General features: G+C 38.5%; 1 protein-coding gene across 4 annotated transcripts in view; it reads left to right on the top strand.

Annotated features, from left to right (window-relative positions):
• tex10 (testis expressed 10) overlaps window positions 1-18927 on the top strand; it is a 112608-nt gene that overhangs the window by 47122 nt on the left and 46559 nt on the right. For all 4 annotated transcript variants that reach the window (XM_069913588.1, XM_069913585.1, XM_069913586.1 and 1 more), the window contains exon 9: window positions 12116-12293. In XM_069913588.1, coding sequence (XP_069769689.1) covers window positions 12116-12293 — 178 coding nt within the window. The remainder of the gene's footprint in view (window positions 1-12115; window positions 12294-18927) is intronic.

Here is an 18927-nt window from a genome sequence, read left to right as displayed (position 1 = left end):
TGCACAAAAGGGGAGGGATGTAGAGAACAAATGGAATGTCTGGAGATAGCAAACAAAATGTTTGTGCTTGGGTGTGCACAACAATTATCCAGGTGATGTAATACTTTTGGAGCTGTTTGGTTAATGGATCAATAAGGGCTGGTAGAGGGGAAAAGTACAAAAGTAACATTTTTTGAATATTTATATATTTTTTAAAGACTCATGCAAATCCAATAAACAGAATTTTGCATTCTCTTTCCATGTAATATGATTTACTGAGTCCTTCTTTTCTTCTTCTTACACCCTCCCTATCCCTTAAATTATACAAATATTAAAATATAAAAATATAAACATACAAAAACCACCTAAATACCGACAAAGATAACGATCCTCCTTGAAGCTAGAGGACCTCGGATATTAAATAAAAACAGGTAGGGGCAAAAACACACCGTCTGTGTCACATTTTCCATTTCAAACTCTTAATCCTTTATCTGCTGGGCCAGATTGTTTCTTTTCTCTTACTTGGGGGGAGGGAGAGGTGTGTGAATTATAATCTGTGCATCGATGTGCCTCAGATACGGTTGCCACACTTGCAATGAATGTGCCATATCGCTTCTGTAAATTGTAGGTGATTTTCTTCAGGGGAATGCAACACTATTTCCATATTCCATCGTGCGATATTTAGCTAGGAGTCGGACTTCCACCTAACTGCTATACAGTTCCTGGCTACTGGCAAGGCGACCTTCGTAAACTGAATTTGGTGTTTGGACAGTCTAAACTGTACTTCCCCAATGTCCCCTAGAAGGTACAACTCCTGTGGAAAATCCACCTTTGTAAATTTTTTTCAGTGTCCGCCAGGTCCTCCCAGAAGGATCTCACTCTTGTACAGGTGGAGTGGACAAAGGTTCAAACCTCCACACCACACCTAAAGCACATTTCCGAAATTTCTGACTTTGACTTGTGTAATTTCATCAGTGTGAGGTATAACTGATGCAAGAAATTATATTGCATCAGTATGTGTCTGGCATTAACAATTCCTGTCAGGCTATTCAAGTATAAATCTTCCCACCATTGTTTATCAATTGTTATGCCCAAGCCCAAATCCCATCTTTCTCTTGACCGATGTAAGCCCGGCTTTGGGCCTTCACTTTGGATATGGAATACATCCTAGAAATAAATTTGCACACATTCCTCTTTTGAATTAGAGTCTCCATGTCACTACAGTCAGGCAGGGTCATTGCTGGTCCCAGTTTATCCCCAAGGAAAGATCTTAATTGCAGAAAGCAGAAGAATGTTCTATTCGATAGCTCATATTTAGTTCTCAACTGCTTGAATGACATGAGCTGTCCTTGATAGTAACAATCCTCAATACACCTGATCCCCTTCTGGCACCAGCTATCCAGGATCCGGCGTTTTAAGAGATCACCCCACTTTCAATCCAATACATTGATTTATTCTTTGTCATTATGGGGTTATCTTTTTCTTTGAAACTAATTTTACATCCTACTTGCATATAAATTTTCCTTCTATCTTTCCTCCTACTGCATGTAACCCGATATGTGCCCAAGAAGGGGGACCCCCACCTCAAAAAAAAACGAGGCATTAAACCTTGCTTGGGACATCCAGTAGTATTTTTTTAAAGTCTGGCAGTTTTTTGATCCCCAATTTATATTCCCTTGTCAATTTTTCCATGGAGACTCTAAGACACATTACCATTACACAAAAACCTTTTGACACATTCATTGAACATTTTAAAGAAGCACTGGTCAACAAAATGGACAGCATTTGAAAAATATATTGTAGTCTTGGCATCACATTCATTTTTAAACAGTTAACTCTGCCCATCAATGTTATGAGCAGAGTTTTCTATCCGGCCAGGCCCTCCTCAATCTTCTGGAGCAAAGGGAGATCATTTATATTTATTGCATAGGTCTTTATCAACTCTTATCCCTCGGTATTTAATGCCTTCCTGTGGCCATGTGAATTGGGTTTCCCGTTGATAGGGTCTATATCTCCTTTTGACAAAGACATAATTTCACTTTTATCCAGATAAACCTTATACCTGGAGACCTTCCCATAATCCTCCAGTATAGTCCTCAGTTTGGTCAACGACCCCACCCCCCCGCCTCAAGTTCCGTCAAATACACAACATATCATCAGCAGATAGGTTGATTTTTGTGTTTCACCTATTTTGATCATGCCGAATGGTTTGTCAGTTGTTCAATAACTAGTATGAACAGAGATGGGTACAATGGGGAGCCCTGCCTACTAGATCTACTCAACGGGAACACAGGGGACATCTGCCCTCCCTATCCCTTAAATTATACAAATATTAAAATATAATAATACAAACATACAAAAACCACCTAAATACTAACAAAGACAACGATCCTCCTTGAAGCCTGGGGCTTGTAATACAACGTCCTTATCCAATTGATAAATGTTTGACCCAATCCAAATTTCTCCAGTGTCTTAAACAGAAAATCCCACTCCAATCTATCACAAGCCTTCTCCGCATCCAAGGATACAGCCACTCCCAGGTCCTCCCTTGACTGTGCCAGGTGTATTCTATTGAGCAATCAGGCTACCTTATCTGCTGTTTGCCTCTTTTGAACAAATCCCACCTGATCTGTTAATTTGTTATTTTTGGCAGATGTTTTGCCAATCTATTGGTCAATATTTTTGCTATAATTTTATAATCTGCATTCAGTAATGATATAAGCCTATAGGAAGAGGGTTTCAATGGGTCCCTGTCTTTTTTTTGGGATCACCCAGGAGGGTATTGTCTCTGCCACCTGATCCACCACCTTCATAAGAAGGGGCATTAAAAGGTCTTCGAGTTTTCTATAAAATTCAATGGGGAAACCATCTTCTCCCTGCAGAGTACTCAGAGTATGTTAAATTTCCTCACTAGAGAAGGGAGCATCTAACTCCTCCTGATCCAAATTTGATAGTTCCAATGAAAGCAAGAAATCATCTATTTTGGCAGGGTCATCCTTTCCGCACCCCCCCCCCCCCCCGCCAAATCTGATTTATATAATTCTTTATAGAACTTACTAAATGTATAATTTATTTCTTCTAGCTTTCACAAAATCTTGCCTTCCCCCCATTTGAATTGCATTAATTGTCCTCAAGACCTCCTCCGCCCTCACCTGCCAGGACAAGACTATATGGGCCCTTTCTCCCATCCTTGATCATAAGATCAGCTTCTCTGTTTTGTATGTCTGCAACGTATTGTATTTGAACTTTTTATTGATAAATCCCTGTATTTTTCATTGAACCCTGACCTTTGATAATCTTTTTTCCAATTGAGGTATGTCCTGTTCCAAAGTATTTTCCTCATTTATCCCCTTTTTATTCCAACAATGTATCCAATTATCTGACACCTTAAATAAGCCTTCAACATGTCCCAAATCAAAAAACAATTGTTAGCAGTAGAGGGCCAGCTCATATTGCAGAACAGTTCTATCTGACAAAGCTACAAAATTCTGGTTTTCCCAACAGATATGGATTTAGGTGCTATCTATATACTGTAGCCTGCTTATCTGGTATAATGATGGAAAAAGTCAGGGATGAATGGTCTGACAGCAACCATGCCATGTACTTGGTCTCCACTATCCTACTTTCCAACTGGGCTGATGCCAGAAAAAAAATCAATTCTAGTGTAGAAATTGTGTTGCCTTGAATTAAAGGAGTAATCTCTTTCTCTCGGGTTCAGACTTCTCCAAGTGATTGAGATTTAAATCTTTCATGAAGGCCAGGGTGGACCTTGCTGCGGTGGCCTTTCCATCGCCTTCTTGGCTGACTTATCCATGACTGGATCTAGACAAAAATTGAAATCCCCTCCAATTAATATATTCTCACAGCCCCCCAACCCCCCACCCATATGCTTTCAAGAATGTATCTTGTATAAATTTTTCATGGTCGAAATTCGGGAGATATATATTCATAAGTGTCCATGATTCTGAGTATATTTGATAATGCATCATCATGAACTTCCCTGCCAATTCAGCGACCACCCCCCACCCAAGTCCATTACTTGAACATGGTTTCCCATTAGGATTGCCACTCTCCTGGCTCTCAAATTGAAGGAGGGAACTGCTACCTGACCGACCCATTCCCTTTTTAATTTAGCATATTTCTGGTTCGTAGGATGAGTTTCCTGCGGGGACACTATGTTTGCCTGCAGCTTCTCAAGATGTGCCAAGACTTTTTTCTCTTAATGAACCCATTTAGCCATTTAACATTAAAATTTATACACTTAATTGTTTTACCCATCTTCCCAGTGCCTATCTATCTACCTCTCCCCCTCCCTTCTGTCCTCCAATACTTACCTTCCATCTCTTTTGTCTCCTGTTGACTCCTGGCACAGACACTAGTGTGCAAAACGAAAGCTAAACAAATTGACAAACCAAAACCAATAATTCAGAAAATATCCCAACGCCCCTATCCCCTACACAGGCGCCAACTCCCTCTCTAATTTGGAGTATGCCTGTGGCACCCATCAAACCTCCCCACCTCCTCCGCCACTGCATCCTGTACCTTTTCTTTTTAAACTTACAACCTTTATGATTAGCTAGAGTAACCATTTTTTGTTTATTTGTTTTTTTTTAATTAAAAAATATAACTATATATACATTATGTACAGCCACATCTCTTCTTATCCTTGACCCACCATCTCTTTATCTTCTTTGGAAATCCTCCTGGGTTGCGACTAAGTTCTTGGCAAAACTCATGGCTCTTTAGCTTCTGGTAAAATCTTCTCCTCCCCTTCCCCCCCCCCCCCCATATCGAATTCCTTCTATCTTTTACCAATTCTACGCTTAAGTCTGTGGGGGAAAAAAAAAGAACCTTTTCCTCCTCCACTTCTAACAGGCCATTTCTTTGTTTTGCGCCCACTGGTGCCGTGCGTAGGATTCATTCTCTTTCTTGGTATCCCCAAAGTCTAATAAGGACTGAACAGGATCTCTGTTTGGTCCTGGTTTGGGGAAAAGAGACCAATGGGGCCCCTTCCACCTGAAGTTCCTCTCCTCCCACCTGAAGTTCCTCTCCTCCCACCTGAAGTTCCTCTCCTCCCCTTTCCATTCTCAATATTTCAGGTATCCACCTTTTTAAAAAAAAAGTAATAGGGTCCTTCCCCTCTTTAACTCCTACAATTTTTATATTATTTCTCCTATTATGGTTTTCTAACATATCTAGTTAATCCCAGATCGTTTTCCTGTCCTTTACCCCCATACCTCTAACCTTTCTACACTGTCCTCCTTCCTATTGACACGGTTTTCCACCATGTTCACTCTTCCAGATAACCCCCCAAATTCCCCTATTTCTGCAGTGACGTCTTTTAAAACATTCCTCAGTCTTTTTTCAGAGGCCTCGACCACTGCCTTCATGATATTTTCCATTGAGGGCTCCAAGTCTCCCCCTTCTCTCCTCCTGCTCTCTTCCTCTCTCCTGCCTGTGATGACGGACCCTCCCAGTCAACTGCTCTCCCCTTCCCCCTTTGTGTCGCTCCTGATGCTGCCTCCTGATCTACTGCCGCTACCTCGCTGCTTCTGCCTCCAGGATGCAGGTAAGGCCATTCTCCCAGCTCAGTCTGATCCTCCAACCCCGCCTTGGGATGCATGGTCGGGGTCGCCTGCCTCCTCTGCACCACCTCTCTCTGCCCGCTCTTGCCACTAGCCGCGGGGCCCATTTTTAATGCCACCGTCGCTACTCCCACCTCTGCTGTCCTCGCTGTTATCACCGCTGCTGCTCACACCGCTGCCGCCACTGCCTCATTGGGCTGCTCCGTGGTGTCGGCGATGCTTCCTCTCCGATGCTCTCCCTCTCGCTGCCTCTCTTGGCCCGTTCCTGCCAGTTCCCTTGGGGCTCACCTCAACATGGCTCTCCCACTGTGATGCCTGCACTCTACCCTGGGCCTGATGGTGAGCAGGTCCTGTTGTCTTCCAGCCCAGCAGCCTGAGTGGGTAAATTGTTTTTCTTCACATGGGTGCCTCGAACAGGTCCCATCATTTTCTTTGCCACGTGGCCACCTCTCCTGGTCTTCATACTGTGCTGGGGTGGCTGTTTCTTTCTGAATTGTCTTTTTTCTTTCCCATATCTATATGTTTTACACCATTTCTAGCCAATTTGTTTCTGCTCTTTCTGTCGTTTTTCTGGCTGTTTTTTAAATATTTTCACTAGTTCTCTCAGGAGCTCTGAGAATCACGCTACCCCCTGCTCCACATCACATTACTCCTCCTGAATATTTTATTTTTGATTTTTCAACAAAACATAAACAAATCAACTTGATACACCCACACACTGTTAATACCATCCCCTTACTTCCCTCCCTGCCTCCCTCCCCTGTACAATTGATGAAGCAGTCAATAATTTTATATTAATACAGAATCAATTAACTATCTTTCTTCACAAAAAAAAACATAGACACACATTGTCTGTGTCATCTTCTTTGCAATTAGGGGGAATTAATCAAACTGGGTGCCAATAAAAAAATATTTTAACCAATGTGTCATAATTCTTCCTTGTATTGTAAGAGACCTTCTCTAGGGGAATGCAACTCTTCATTTCCATATTCCATTGTGAAATGGTTAACTGGGAGTCGGACTTCCATGAAACCCCTCGACACTTCTGGCTACCTTCACAAATGAAATCTGGTGTTTTGATAACTTAAAACTCATGTTGCCAATGTCTCCCATAAGATATACTTCTGGATCTTGTGGAAAATCCACTCCTTAAGAATATTTTCTTAAGAATATCCCCCAAATTCACCCAAAAAGGCCTTTGTTCTCAGCCAGGAGTGGACAAAAGTTCCAACCTCTATGTCACATCTAGAGCACATTTCTGAAAAATGAGATTTTGATTTATGTAATTTTTGTGGTGTGAGGTATAACTGATGTAAGAAATTATATTGCACCTATTTATATCTGGAATTAATGATTCCAGTCATACTGTTCATACACAGGTCTTGCTGCCACTCTTCATTAATTTTGTATCCAAATCCATCTCCCATTTCTCCCTAGATCTATGTAAATTCGGTTTTAGACTCTCACTTTGGAATATGTAATACATTCCTCTGTCAAATTAGAATCTTCATGTTATTGATCTAGGTACAATCATATCTGGTCCTAATTTTTCCCTTAAGAAAGATTTTAGTTACAGATAGCTGAAGAATGTTCAAATTGACAAATCATATTTATTTCTTAATTGTTCAAATGTCATAAACTACCTTTGTATATAACAATCCTCGATATATCTGATCCCTTTCTATATGTAATTTGTTTGTCTTTTTTCCTTGATGCCAATACCGTTTTCTTAGCTTGTTCTGTCTTAAGCTGCCATGCTAGAATTTTGTGCGTTTTTTCACCCAGTTCATAATATTTCTGTTTTGTCTTCATTATATTCTTCTCCACCTGATATGTTTGTAGTGTTTCATATTTTATTTTTTTATTCGCCAATTCTCTTCTTTTAGTTGTATCTTCCTTCATTGCTAATTCTTTTTCTATATTTACTATTTCCCTTTCCAACTGCTCTGTTTCCTGATTATAGTCCTTCTTCATCTTGGTTACATAACTTATTATTTGCCCTCTAATGAATGCTTTCATTGCATCCCATAGTATAAACTTATCTTCCACTGATTCCGTATTTATTTCAAAATACATTTTTGTTTGTTTTTCAATAAATTCTCTAAAATCCTGCCTTTTAAGTAACATGGGGTTTAATCTCCATCTATACATTCTTGGAGGAATGTCCTCTAGCTTTACTGTCAATATTAAGGGTGAATGGTCCGATAGTATTCTAGCTTTATATTCTGTTTTTCTTACTCTATCTTGCATACTAGCTGATAACAAAAATAAGTCTATTCTTGAGTATGTTTTATGTCTAGCCGAGTAATATGAATATTCCTTTTCTTTTGGGTGTTGTTTCCTCCATATATCCAAAAGTTTCATTTCTTCCATTGATTTAATTATAAATTTGGTTACTTTGTTCTTTCTGTTAATTTTTTTCCCAGTTTTATCCATATTTAAATCCAAATTCAGGTTGAAATCCCCTCCTATTAATATGTTCCCTTGCGTATTTGCTACCTTCAAAAAGATATCTTGCATAAACCTTTGATCTTCTTCGTTAGGTGAATATACATTGAGTAGATTCCAAAACTCCGAATATATCTGACATTTTATCATTACATATCTCCCTGCTGGATCTATTATTTCCTCTTCTATTTTAAATGGCACATTTTTACTAATTAGCCACTCCTCTTGCTTTTGAATTATACGATGCTGCTGTTACATGTCCTACCCAATCTCTCTTTAATTTCTTGTGCTCCAATTCAGTTAAGTGTGTTTCTTGGACAAATGCTATATCAATTTTTTCTTTTTTCAGTAAATTTAGCAGTTTCTTCCTTTTAATTTGGTTATGTATTCCATTAATATTTAAAGTCATATAGTTCAACGTAGCCATTTTATACTTTGTTTATCTTCCCTTTCCGTTTTTCCATCATTACCTTTCCTCCTTTTCCATTTCTGTTTTCTTATTTTAAACCCTTTATAAGACAACATTCCTAAAACATCAAACATTTTCCTTATTCTCCTATTTAAAACTTCTTTAGCCCCAATCTCCCCTTCCCCTCCTGAGTTGTCCTTTATCCCTTGTCGGACAACCACATCTCCCCTCTCCATTTGGGTTTGCGAATTCACTTGCAAGCGTCAGCTGATTTTGCAGTGACCGCAACTCCTCCCCACCCAGCCCCCCCCAGAAAATATTTCACTTTTCATATGTAACAAAGGTCACTCTTTTAGTTCCCTCCTTATTCCCTCTATTCCATTTCCTTCCCTTATTAATTCTTGTCTATACTATCTATATTTTCCTCTAAATACGGATACATTCACTTATGCACATTATACATATACACACTTATACCTCTTTACCCACATACATATAAATCGTGGTCATTTTTACTCTCATTACACGTCTTCATCCCTCAGTCTATTTTGTAATTGTTCTGCAAATTTTCGTGCTTCTTCTGGATCCGAGAATAGTCTGTTTTGTTGTCCTGGAATAAATATTTTCAATACCGCTGGATGCTTTAGTATAAATTTATACCCTTTCTTCCATAAAATCGCCTTTGCTGTATTGAACTCCTTTCTCTTCTTTAGGAGTTCAAAACTTATATCTGGATAAATGAAGATTTTTTGCCCTTTGTACTCCAGTGGCTTGTTGCCCTCTCTTACTTTTTCCATTGTCTTCTCCAGTACCTTTTCTCTTGTTGTATATCTTAGGAATTTTACTAAAAATAGATCTTGGTTTTTGTTGTGGTTGTGGTTTAAAGGCCAATGCTCTATGTGCCCTTTCTATTTCCATTTCTTGCTGTAGTTCTGGACATCCTAGGATCCTAGGGATCCAATCTTTTATAAACTCTCTCATATTCTTGCCTTCTTCATCTTCCTTAAGGCCCACTATCTTTATGTTATTTCTTCTGTTATCATTTTCCATTATATCTATTTTCTGAGCTAACAGTTCTTGTGTCTCTATAACTTTTTTATTAGATTCCTCTAATTTCTTTTTTAAATCCTCTACCTCCATTTCTACTGCTACTTCCCGCTCTTCCATCTTGTCCATTTTATTTCCCATTTCTGTTAAGGTCATATTTATTTTATTCATTTTCTCTTCTGTGTTGTTTATTCTTCTTCTTAAATCTTTAAATTCCTGTGTTTGCCATTCTTTAAATGACTCCATGTATTCTTTAATAAGAGAAAGTATATCCTTTATCCTGCCTTTCCCTTCTTCTATTTCACTGTACTCTTCCTCTTCCTTTTCTTCTTCCTCTGGGTTGGCCATCTGTTGTTTCTTTGTTGCCCTTTTCTTCTCTTCTTTCTTGTTTTCATTGTCTTCTATGTTCTCTTCTTGCTGCAGGTGTTCTGCAGCTGTTGTTGCCGGCTGTGGAGATCGACTCCCCAGCTGGTCACCCCTCCCGTCGGTGTGTTTTTTTTCATGCGCGGTTGCGCACTTTTACTCGGCTCAACGAGCCATTTTTGTAGTCCACTTTCTACCGACCTGAGGGAGCGGGTTTCTCTCTCCACCGCGGGCCTCTTCGAACAGGTAAGGCCTTCTCCTTCTTCCTCCGTTGTCTTCTCTTCCTCTCTTCTTACCGTTGATTTCGATTTTTCTTTTTTTGTCGCCATCTTCTTTCCACCTTTATATTCACTTTTCTTTAACTTTTATTTCTGTGCCTTTGTGTTTTTCTTTGTTTTTTTTGACTTTTCTGGAGAGGGCTGGAGTTCACCGTCCGGCCACTACTCCATCACGTGACTCCCTCCCTCTGATCCCTTTCTAACACCAGATGGCCAGGATATCATTACCCATAGTCACAGGTATTAAATTATTTTGGGTTGAAGGTGTTTTTGGAGGTATCCCAATTTTTAATCCAATACATTGATTTATATTTTTATTGTCATGTAATAATATAAAAATCTAATGTACACAAAACTTCCTTTTGCTTGCCATAAGGCAAACAAAGAGTCATCATTAGCATTGCCCAGTGCCCCTAACAATAAGAAACAGGGGTGCAAAAGAGTTCATGGACCTGAAATGTTAAATTTGTTTCAATCTTCAGGGTATGCCCAATTGGCTGAGTATTCTAGCAGTCTGTTTTCATTTCAGATTTCCAGCATCTGCAAGTTTTTAATTATATTTTTCTTGCTTGAAGTTGAGGGGAGAGAAAAGCTTTCTTCTTGGTTAATTGACTTATTAAAATAAAATTAGATGAAAGTTGGGACCCATCAAGATATTGGGCCACTGCCATGGAATTCTGTTTAAATAATGTGAATATCTGGGTTATCCAAAAATGTTCTAGTGCCATATATATTGCCTTTGTAGAAAATGTAATAATTTGACTGATCTTTGGGGATTTTTTAATTTTGGAACCATGAAAGTAATGATTTATTCTCATGTTTGCACAAAGATGATTACTGGCTTTCTTTGAGTTTAAATTTCTTGATTGGGGAGTAGTCCTCCATTTGATGCTCACATTTGTTGGTCAAGCTGTTTTTAATCTGTATGTCTAAATTCAGAAATGAATAAAGAGCAATTTTGGATTTGATTAGCATCCAAAATGCAACATTTCTTTTCAAATGGTTAGGATGTGTAATGGTGATGGATCCTGACTATTTATTGTTCAAATAAGAAAAAATAATTTCTCTAATTTCCTCAAGACATGGAGGCCTTTTAGCACATCAAGTCTATTTCGACTCTCAGATCATCCCATTTCCCATATTTTTTTCTTGTGGCCTATTTTCTCTGTCATACACTCATTAGCACCCCCGATGGTCTTTCCACGCATTTATTTTCACTTGGCTAGTGTACCCAATTGACCAGCACAAATGGTCACAGGGAGGACATGCAAACTCACAGACAACACCAAGGAGGAGTTAGGAGTTGGGTTGTTGGTAGTTCTGAAGTGCTTGCATCTATATATCATTATATATATGTATAATTGTTCAGAAGTTATTGATGTAAAACACAAAAGTCTGCAGACACCGTGGTTGAAGTAAAAGCACAATGCTGGAGAAACTCAGCAGGTCAAACTACTTTATATAGCAAAGAGAAAGATTCCAAACTGATGTTTCGCATTTGAGTGCTTCATCAAGGTATGATCATCAAGTTATCAAGGTCTCACAAAGGTTTAATATTAAGTAAGTACTTTTTAAGTTCACATAGTCACTTGAAAGAATATTTTCTCTATTTTTTTCAAAACCATCAGTCAAAATCAGATCATCATTTAATGTTTCTTGGTTTCTCAAATTTCCTTGAATAAAAATAAATTTTCCTGACTTTATGAATTTGTTTTTATTGAACATACCTGTATTTTTTTGAAGTGAAAAAGTTGTTTGTTTGTGGGGAGGGTGACTAGAACAGGAAAGGTGGAAATCCGTGAGAAAACACTTGGTAAGGAACTAGCTCAGGACATTTTCTTTTTTTGTGTGTGTGTGTGTGTCTGAAAGCAACAATTCTAATTGGCTGTTTTCAAACATTAGTGAAGTCTTGTAATAATTTGAATATTTTTATTTTATGAAACTAGGCATTGTTTTAATGCTGAAAACTTCCCCATTTTCTAAATTATATTGTAATATTTGTTTAGATCCACAAGATGGCACTTTAGTGCTCCTTCCATCTGAATCACAACATTCTTTGGTGCAACTTGTGTATTTCTTGCCACATATTTCATCAGAGTTGCTGTCCTCGCTAAGTCACTGTTGCACTATGGGAAGGTTATCCTCCAAACTTGCTATTAATCTAATCCGGATACTATGCACAAGGTAAGTTTGCAAATTTTTAGTTATTAAAATTATAGTTTCCTCGACCAAGATGCAAAATAATGATCAAATCTGGAGTCTAAGTCGTTGTAGTCTTGCCAAATGTTATGGGAATGTTTATTTTTGAGATTATACATATTGCCCACAACAAAACAATAACATGTTCAAATTAATAACTAATCGAATTGTACACCATGAAAACACGCTTTTTGAGTCTGACAATAAAATACCCATTGACAACCTAAAACAAGGAGAGGTTTATTTTAGGAGTGCAAGTTAGTAAATTAACTGGGAATAGCAGGGAATTGATTTGCTAAAATTGAAATGAAGTTGTAGCAGGAAAAATAACAGCTTCCAAATGCAAAAAAAAGATGTAAACAAAAAAAAACTACTGCAGCTTGGAGATGAATTGGAATTGGCAATACAGATTATACTTGCTCTCACAAGTTGTTAAGGTGCTGTAGAAAAAATACCTGAAATACATAAATTAAATTTAAAGAATATGTTTACATCATTGAAAATTTATAGTGAAAATGAAGAAAGTTTTGGAAATTGAGACATTTCTGTGAGATAATGTAGTGGGTTTAAAAATAAGATTTCAAGTTATTTTTTATTAAATGGTGGACAAGAAGAGATAAAGTTTCAAGTGAAAATAATGAATACCTGCTTTTTAAAGAAATTTTGATTAGGGGGTGCAAGAAAAGGAGATGGAATTAAACAGGGTTGCCATAAATAGATAATTTGAAAACTAGTGAAACTGAAAATGATGCTCATCCCATACGTTCAAGAATGTAACAGAAATAACAAAGGAATTTTTTGAAAGCATGGTCATTGGATTGGAGAGCTGGCAGCGTTAGAACGTTTTTTAAAAATTTCGGCCTGTAGCATAGTTACAGGCCACTTTGTCACACGAGTCTGTGCCGGCCAATATACGTCCAATTAACCTACACCCCATTAAGTTTTAAATGGTGGGAGGAAACTTGAACTCCTAGGGAAAACCCACGCAGACATGGGGAGAATGTGCAAACTCCCTACAGATAGCGTGGGATTCAAACCCAGATCCTGATCGTTGGTGCTGTAAAGGCGTTGCGCTAACCGCTACGCCGACCGTACAGCCCATGAGACACCATCAATGTAACTAGATATTTATAACCACGCAACAAATAGAGCAAATTTTTAAATTTTTCTTTTACATTTATGTCTAAGTACTTCTTAGAAACATAGGAGAGTTCTTTGAGAAATTAGAAGAGTTTATGTATGGTGCTGTTTGTTTATGTGTTTTCAAAGGTGATTTAAAGGTATACCACATTGGCAAAAGATAGTGATATTAAAACAGAATGCAAGGAATTGTGCTGCCATGGTGACGGTTGGGTAAATGTTGGAGCATACTTTCCTGAATGTTTTTTTTTAAAGAATCACAGAATAGTTGTAGATTACTCTAGCTGACCAATAACAAAATTTCTGTAGTGGGTGGAATTGATGTCTTACATCTGACTTTGAAGAATTGCCGGTGTGTTGTCAGATTCAACTCCAACATCATTGGGCGACAGTTTTGATGTGGATCAATAGTGTGCAGGCGTCATTGTTACATTGTAACAGTGTAAATGTTTCCAGCTTTTCTCTCTCTTTTCAATCTTCTTCAGCATGATGCTGAACCAAGCCATGAAAGACCTCAACAATGAAGACGCTGTTTACATCCGGTACCGCACGGATGGCAGTCTCTTCAATCTGAGGTGCCTGCAAGCTCACACCAAGACACAAGAGAAACTTGTCCGTGAACTACTCTTTGCAGACGATGCCGCTTTAGTTCCCCATTCAGAGCCAGCTCTTCAGCGCTTGACGTCCTGTTTTGCGGAAACTGCCAAAATGTTTGGCCTGGAAGTCTGCCTGAAGAAAACTGAGGTCCTCCATCAGCCAGCTCCCCACCATGACTACCAGCTCCCCCACATCTCCATCGGGCACACAAAACTCAAAACGGTCAACCAGTTTACCTATCTCGGCTGCACCATTTCATCAGATGCAAGGATCGACAACGAGATAGACAACAGACTCGCCAAGGCAAATAGCGCCTTTGGAAGACTACACAAAAGAGTCTGGAAAAACAACCAACTGAAAAACCTCACAAAGGTAAGCGTATACAGAGCCGTTGTCATACCCACACTCCTGTTCGGCTCCGAATCATGGGTCCTCTACTGGCATCACCTACGGCTCCTAGAACGCTTCCACCAGCATTGTCTCCGCTCCATCCTCAACATTCATTGGAGCGCTTTCATCCCTAACGTCGAAGTACTCGAGATGGCAGAGGTCGACAGCATCGAGTCCACGCTGCTGAAGATCCAGCTGCGCTGGTGGGTCACGTCTCCAGAGTGGAGGACCATCACCTTCCCAAGATCGTGTTATATGGCGAGCTCTCCACTGGCCACCGTGACAGAGGTGCACCAAAGAAAAGGTACAAGGACTGCCTAAAGAAATCTCTTGGTGCCTGCCACATTGACCACCGCCAGTGGGCTGATATCGCCTCAAACCGTGCATCTTGGCGCCTCACAGTTTGGCAGGCAGCAACCTCCTTTGAAGAAGACCGCAGAGCCCACCTCACTGACAAAAGGCAAAGGAGGAATAACCCAACACTCAACCCCAACCAACCAATTTTCCCCTGCAACCGCTGCAACCGTGTCTGCCTGTCCCGCATCGGACTTGTCAGCCACCAACGAGCCTGCAGCTGACGTGGACATTTACCCCCTCCATAAATCTTCGTCCGCGAAGCCAAGCCAAAAGAAAAAGAAACCTGTACTGAATTCACCTGAAATCATGAATGCAGTTGCACCGATGGAGGTTATATGCAAAACATCAGTGCTACCTCTTCTCGATCTTACCCCTCATGTTGTGTTTCTCCATTTTTCCTCTGTATGATATAATATTTTATCATCTTAAATGACATTTCAACAATTATTCTAATTCCTGATAATTTACTGTTTGGGGAAAAAAATCATAATTTCTCTTCAAAATAATTGATTGTAAGGTGATATCTGTGAAGAGGAATGTAGATTTAGTATTTTGTGTTGTCCTGCAATGTTGTCACTGTTTTTCTCTCCACAGATATTGTCTGTGTTTTTAATTATTGACTTGGTTTGTTCCCAATATCGCAAATTTGTCAGTCACTCTAAGGATGTACTTCACTAGCTTTCTTTTCAACAACATTTTATAAACTTCCATTGATTTTTGCATAAGATTTTCTGTTCCAGTGTCTAATGATCATTTAATTTTATCAAGTCATCTATGTATAACCTATTAAACTTGGCAGTAGTATCTGTATTTGGTTTATAAAATTTGTATCTAGATTATGAAATGCTTTAAAGCCAACCATTTGTTTTGTTTTAATTGATAATTTACTTAAACCTCTGAGTGCTGTTTGGCTTCTTGCTTAGTACAGAGCATATGAAAGGGGTGGGTCATGCAGGAGCCAATTTTTGTTGAGACTGCAGAAGTGATTTGTTAAAAATCTATCAAGATCTGGGGCACTAAAAGGAGAGGTTGTGACTTGAATCTCATTTTTGTCAGTCATTAAAAAAAAATGTCTGTCTGCTTGAATGAACTTTTCCAGTTTTGGTGCCATTTTCAAGGACAATAAACAACAGACAGAACCTTTGGAATTGCCCCTTTTCTCAAAGTGACGTCTATGTCAGCTCAGTAGACTGGCTTTTGACTTTCTGTTTGTGAGCGAGTGAAGGAAATGTGGCAGCAGCAATTACTTTCTCAAATAGGAATTCTTTCCTGGAGAAAAATTTGAGGAGGAAGGGGACAGGATGAAAAGTAATGCAAAATATAACAGTAAGAATTATCTTTGATTTTATTTTTACACATAAAAGAAAAGTATATTTCAAAATTTTCTTTTTTAAAGTAATTATAGTTGAATCATAGTACAGCACATTTCTTAGTTTACACATAAATTCTTTAGTTTATAATTTCTGATGGAGCAAGTGTTTTCAGTGCTGTCAAGTTCAAAACTAGCTTAGTGGGCAGCCATGGCTGGCACTTGTAAGACAGATGGAAGAAAGTTCCTAGCTTTGTTTCCTGTCTCCATTGCTAACTAAAATGGGAGAGAATCCAGAAGGACTTGCCATAAACTTTCAATCCTTTCTGCAAGGGAGATGCTGCAGGATAGTGCAAAGGCATGCAAGAAACTGCAAGTCAATTCAGTTAATCTCACTTGTGAGGAAGAAAACAATAAAAAGACATTTGGAGATGTTTGAATTAGGGGAAGCAGCATGAATGTGTTCAAGGCTAATTATATTTGCTTAAGCTGATTTTTTTGATGAGGTAACAGAAAGCTGATGAGGGAACAGAGCAGATGTTTAGATTTTCAGAAGACATTCTCACTTAAAATGCTGAGCATTATTAAAGCATGTGGATTGAAGCATCTCTGATCACTTTGGATTAAGCAGTTGTTTTTCAGGTTGGATGATGTTGCACAGTAGTGTATCAAACGGGAAATTGCTGGAATGGGTGTTCTTGATAAAATGGCTAATTTTGTAAATTAATTAAAACGGAATTATGGTAAACTGAAGATTTTGCTAATGAATTGCAAGGAGTGGCAGATGAAATTTAATACAAAGCAAATTGATGCACTCTTATAGAAAGAAGGATGGATAATTGACACAGTGCTTATGGGAGTGCAAAAACAGAGGTCGTTGGGTGCATGGGTCCATGATAGTGACAGACATATTGGACATAAGAACATGGGATGATGAAATTCGTAGAAAGAGTTCAAAAGCAAGGAAGTTAAACCTGTAGAGGACATTGGGCATGGGACAGATGGCATTCTTTATTTGGAGCCGATGCTGGCTTGATAAGATGAATGTCCCCAGTGCTGCACTGATTGTATAATTCATTTCTTGTTATCTCTGCAGCCAAAGTACCACAGAAATTATAAGGCCTTTAGCTTGGGTTAAAAGAAATCGGTTTGTTTTTAGAGATACAGCATGGTTACAGGCCCTTTTGGCACACAAGCTTGCACCACCCAAATACTCCCATGTGACTAATTAACCTATAAACTTCATACATCTTTGGAATGTGGGAGGAAACTGGAACACCCAGAGAAAAGCCATGCAGTCACAGAGAGAACATACAAACTCCTGACGGATAGTGCAGGATTTGAACCCAGGCTGTGATAGAATTGCAAAGACAAAAATCACAATATAAATTCCTTGAGCAGAAATATATATTGAAAATTAGATTGTTCTGGATTTCCATGCCACTTATGAGCAAAGATCCAGACTAGGATTTTTTGTTTTGCAATTTTTCTGTAGATTAAAGAGATTTGTCTTAGTAGTACAGGAGTGGAAAATCTCAATCATTGTACTTTTGGAAATGGTCCTCATTCATTCAATTTATTATCAGGAAAACCATCCTGTGGCTTTATACCATGCAATAATGACATTGTAATGCCAGAGCAAATGGTGAGATGAGTTACAATGACTGTGGTAAAGAAACATTTAGACATGCATTTAGTAGGCGAGACATAGAAAGATATAGTCCTAATGCAGGCAAATGTAATTTGTGTAGATGTACAAGATAATTGGTTGAAGGCCCATTATTTTCCTTACAGCTCTCATGCCTATAAATTTTGCTTTCAATCCACCATTTTTTTTTGGGGGGGGGGAATAGATGAAAATGAAGAATTTGAGATTTAAATGAATAAATGTTCAATGAGAAAAGGTGTTCATTCACAAGGCTCTCATTGTTCACAATTCATATATAATTTTGTCAGTATTTTGTATAAGTTTTGCGTTATCTGTGATCACAGAGAAGAAATAAAAAATGTACAATTCTTGAACCAACCCATCATCTTCTATGTTCTGCCCATCATCGCTCGTAATATTAAGCACATTAAGGACGAATACATCTGTGTTGGGTGTGTGTATTAAAATAAGTGGCCTTTATTTTTATGTTTCACTATCCCAAAAACACAGCTTTTCACAATGCAATATGCTAACCTGTAATTGGAAGTGAGGATTGATGATTTTTTTTCAATGCCAATTGAGCTTTTAATAACAGAAATAGCCCTTGGGCATACTTTTGGACAAATGTATATCCGTTTCAGATTCAGCAGGGGGGTCTTGCACGTTCTGTGCAGCCTTTGGCTCGTACATATAAAGAATGTGGGAATGGTAATTATAGATGATGCTTTGATTTGCAGTGAAGAGCATTGAATGCTTTAATTACTGTGTAATTCGAAGTAGAACAACTAGGTTTATTCTGTGGTTAAGGAGGTAATATAAAAATGCTGTGTGAGTGGATAGTTTTGTAGATCAATTTTTTGCAGGGAAAAGTGTGGCTTTTTTGTCTGCAACAATGTAGGTAATTTGTGTGGTGTACCAGGATTGTATGTGAATTCTATTTGGGTGATTGGTGTTATTGTTAGATAAGTTAAAATTATTAATTTCTTTAGTGTAACAAATTAAATAATTTGCTCCAATAAAGATAAGAACATAGTATAAAAACATAAGGTTCTGTCAGCTGGCCTGACAAACATATGCTATATAATAAAATCATTGCTGATCTGGCTGTGGACTCTGTTTCATTCATCTACCTTTTCCCCATAACCCTTAATGCAAAAATAAAGCCTCTACTATGCAAA

The sequence above is a fragment of the Narcine bancroftii genome, chromosome 1 (genome assembly GCF_036971445.1).
Source record: "Narcine bancroftii isolate sNarBan1 chromosome 1, sNarBan1.hap1, whole genome shotgun sequence".
NCBI classification, from domain to species: domain Eukaryota; kingdom Metazoa; phylum Chordata; class Chondrichthyes; order Torpediniformes; family Narcinidae; genus Narcine; species Narcine bancroftii.
Note: the sequence above shows the minus strand (reverse complement) of the source record. Positions and strands in the feature narration are given on the sequence as shown.